General features: G+C 37.5%; 1 protein-coding gene across 1 annotated transcript; it reads left to right on the forward strand.

Annotated features, from left to right (window-relative positions):
• Window positions 1–268: 268 nt before the first annotated feature.
• LOC110426326 (protein NRT1/ PTR FAMILY 5.4-like) lies at window positions 269–2,479 on the forward strand. Its single transcript, XM_089785277.1, has 5 exons — window positions 269–356; window positions 436–653; window positions 745–996; window positions 1,164–1,438; window positions 1,606–2,479. The coding sequence occupies exons 1-5, from the start codon at window positions 269–271 to the stop codon at window positions 2,477–2,479; spliced, it is 1,707 nt and encodes a 568-aa protein (XP_089641403.1).
• The last annotated feature ends 1,846 nt before the right edge of the window (window positions 2,480–4,325 follow it).

The following is a 4,325-nucleotide window of genomic DNA, read 5'->3' on the forward strand; positions in this document are numbered from 1 at the left end:
AGAACCATGGATATTATCTGACTCAATCAAACAGTAACAAGTGGAAGGGAATCTAGTGACACAGATTTCTTCATTAATATCCTTCCTTTTTTGGGGTTTTCGGATCATCTTCTGCCTTAATATCTAACACGGACTTAACCTTGCGAAGGAAATACCATGAAGACATAGTTACTCGGATGCCCAAAGCAAGAACATCTCACACGTTTTACAAAAGGGACAAGCAGACCCTGCAGGCCACCCCAACCTTTTCTTACTTCAGATCCGCTCAATGGATAGCTTAGTTGCTCCAGTTACAACCCAAAATGGCCGTACAAAATCTCCCAGAGGAGGCTGGAATGCAGCCATATTCATAATATGTAAGTGACCACGATGAATTCAAACTTGTTTTTGTTCTTAGTTTTAGCTCTTTTAACTTGTACATAGCCATGCTTGCAGTTGTGGAGATGGCTGAGAGATTTGCTTTCTATGGCTTGGCTGGTAATCTGATCACATATCTAACAAATAATCTTGGGCAGCCAATAGCCACAGCAGTCGAAAATGTCAATACTTGGGTTGGTGTCTCCTATATTTTTCCCTTACTTGGAGCTTTCATTGCTGATTCTTACCTTGGCCGCTTCAAAACGATTATTGCATCGTCTATCATCTACTTCCTGGCAAGTTTCATTCGAATTTTTACAGGCTCATAATCCAGGATCTCTCATTTTGAATGAGATGTTACTTAACCATCAATGTTTACTATTACAGGGTATGGTTTTGTTGAGTTTATCAGTCTCGGTAATTCCTACGCATTCCAGGGAAGCTGTGTTTTTCACAGCACTTTATGTATTGGCCATAGGCGAAGGAGGGCACAAACCCTGCGTTCAAGCCTTTGCTGCAGATCAATTCGATGAGAACAATCCTGAAGAGAAGGCTGCCAAAAGTTCATTCTTTAACTGGTGGTACCTAGGGATAGTTACTGGGTCTTCTCTGGCAATAGTTGCTGTTGTTTATCTGCAGGTAATGACAAATTCTTTTGTTTTACCAGGAGTGTATGTATAATTCGATCCCATATAGTGTCAGATTTGAGCTTGAGCGTAGTTGAGTTTTAATTTTTGCACTTAAATTCGGCTTGAAAAATGATCAAACTATTTGAATTTAATCGAAATTGATACATTCAAATGTAGGATAATGTTAGCTGGACAGCAGGATTTGGAGTGCTAGCAGGGTCATTGGCAGTGGCATTTGCATTGTTTTTGATTGGAATCAAGAGGTACAGAAAGCAGAGTCCTGCAGGGAGCCCATTCACTAGGGTGGCTCAGGTCTTATTTGCAGCGGCAAAGAAGTGGCGCGTGAGTGAGACGCACGGTGGCAGGGGCATTTGTTTGGATGATCAGAGTAGTGACTGCTATGCTTGTGGTCAAACTAGGGGCCGCACCTTGGCTCGTACAAAGCAATTCAGGTAAGGTTACCGCTCAATTAAATAAGTCAAGCATTCCAATTTGGTAAGAATGTCCAAGCCACTGTACTGGATTTTTTTGAAGGAAGCAAATCTCCACTTTCAATAAAGGAAAGAAATCTGGGATACAAAAACCTTTTCCTTTACACTAGAGTACTTGGAATTTGCAGATTTTTGGATAAAGCCATGATCATTGACAATGTTGATGCCATGAGCATGACCAAGAATCCTTGGCGGCTTTGTTCATTGAACCAAGTGGAAGAAGTTAAGCTTGTACTTTGCCTCATCCCCATATGGCTGAGTGGCTTGATGTTCTTTGTTGTGGTAGCTCAATTACAAACCTTTTTCGTCAAGCAAGGCAGCACAATGATCAGATCAATGGGATCCAATTTCCAAGTTCCTGCAGCAGCTATGCAATGCATTGTAGGTCTCACAGTTCTCATTGCAGTCCCAATCTATGATCGGGTTTTTGTCCCTATAGCTCAAAAAATATCTGGACATCGGACAGGAATAACAATGCTACAAAGGATAGGAATCGGTTTGCTTGTCTCTATACTTAACATGGTTGTTGCAGGCTTAATAGAGACCAAAAGGATCAACACTGCAAAAAACTATGGCCTTGTTGACAGCCCGAAAATTGTAGTGCCAATGAGCATTTGGTGGTTACTTCCGCAATACGTGCTCATTGGAATTGGAGATGTGTTTACCATTGTTGGATTACAAGAATTGTTCTATGATCAAATGCCTGAAGGAATGAGAAGCTTAGGAGCTGCTGTTTTTGTAAGTATAGTGGGAGTTGCGAGCTTTATCAACAATGCTATCATTGCTATTCTGCAAAAGATTACCTCAAGGAATGAACATGTATGGTTGGGCAATAATTTTAATCGTGCACACCTTAACTACTTCTATTGGGTGTTGGCAGGGTTGAATGCTGTGAATTTTTGTGTTTATCTGTGGATTGCTAATAGGTTTGTATACAAAAGGATTGGAAGTGATGAAACAAGAGACGAGACAGAGTTGGAAAATGGGGGCTACTCCAATTAAAATGTTATGTAGCCCTTAACATTACAAAATATTCAAAGTAACTTCATCTCATTTTTGCTCATTTGGCTTTGTTTTGCCAATTGTTTTTGCAAAGGAAAGTGCCTCTATTAAAAAACTTAATACAAGTAGTACATGTCAAAAGCATCCAAGCTAAACCCAACCATTCAATTTAGGGTAAAATATTAATTAAACATTAATATCATATTTTGTTGACGTTGAACATCAACTTCTGTAAATTAATCTGTTAAACCATTATCATTTCTAGGAATATGATGGAAATGCCAACTTCCTAATTGAGATTTTAAGTTTTCAATATGTAAAATAACAACGAAGAAGAATGAATGTGTAATATTAATATTAATATGTACAATACAAGGACATACAGTAAACAGGTAAAGATAATAGTGTTGAGTTTAGAAATGCGACACGCCCCCTAAATGAAAACAGTTTGCCCTTCCACCCTACTAACCTATCTGGGAATCTTTTCACTACCAAATTCCACATACTCACTCTACCTAGATTTGCTTTTAAAGGCATCCCCAAAGAATTAAAAGATATTGAGCCCACGTTACAATTCAATCTTCTTGCTAACTCTTCATACCTCTCATTTGTGTCTTTCACCAAAGATAAACTAGTTTCCCATGATTTATCTTTAATCACAGCAACATTTTAAAGCAATCAACACCCTTTTCACATTCACAATTCTACTTAAGTTTATCATCTGCAAATTGTAAGTGTGATATCGAGGTTCTCCTTTTTCTCACCTCAATCCTTCTACTTGCATGAGCCATAAATGTAACACTTCCATAACCATAATAAAAAGGAAAGGGGACAGCTGATTCCTTTGCCTTAACCTTTTTGCATTGCATATTCTTTTGTAGGCGAACTGTTCACCAACACCAAGACTTTTGCTGATGAAGTGCACTCTTCAAATCCATCAAATCTATTTTTCTCCTAAGCCCATTTTTTTCATGATTTGCTACAAGAATGACCATTCCACTTTGTCATATGCCTTCTCAAAATCAAGTTTCAGTATGGCTTTTTTTGATCTTCTACCAATTCTCTTCCTCATATTGTCAATTATTTCATTTGCTAACAAAATCCCATCAATGATCTGTTTCCTGCCTACAAGAGCAGTTTGTCACATTAATTTCTGAAGCAACCACTCTCTTCAACCTTCGTGCCATCACTTTTGCCACAATCTTGTACGTGGAATTGATAAAAACTAATCGGGTGATAACCTTTCAACTTTGTTGGGCTATCAACCTTTGGTATGAGGATAATGGATGATGAGTTTAATCTATTTTTTTTTTCCATTTTTAGTGAAACAAAAAGTCAATAACAAAAGAAAACATATCTTGTTTCATTGTTCCCTATTACTTTTTAAGAAATTAAAATTAAATCTGTTGATGCTTGGGGCTTTTGAGCCATCACACTCTCACACTCTCTTTCAAACTTTCCATTGATGCCGTTGATTCTAGATAGTTCCTATTCGCTTATGATTAGTTTTTTTGAAAGAAATACTCGACAATTGCCACTTTTTCGACTCAAAAGATTCCCTAAAGTACTCGTACACTTCCTCTTTTTTTTTTTTATTCTTCTTCCCATTTCCTATTGAAATATAGCTTAAAATATTATTTCTAATTTCTCACCCTTTCCTTACTTTCTTTTCTGAAAATTAGGAAATGCATTAATGAAGGAAATGCCTCATAAAACTACAAAAAGAGGTTTTGATGCCTCTATGCCATGTTAATGTAGCAGAAAAGCTTTAGAACCTTATAATAGCTTTAAAGCAAACCCTAAACCTTAAACTCTAATCCTAAACCTTAAACCCTAAACTCTAAAA

The sequence above is a fragment of the Theobroma umbraticum genome, unplaced genomic scaffold (genome assembly GCF_002168275.2).
Source record: "Theobroma umbraticum cultivar Fairchild unplaced genomic scaffold, ASM216827v3 scaffold_55.0, whole genome shotgun sequence".
NCBI lineage: Eukaryota > Viridiplantae > Streptophyta > Magnoliopsida > Malvales > Malvaceae > Theobroma > Theobroma umbraticum.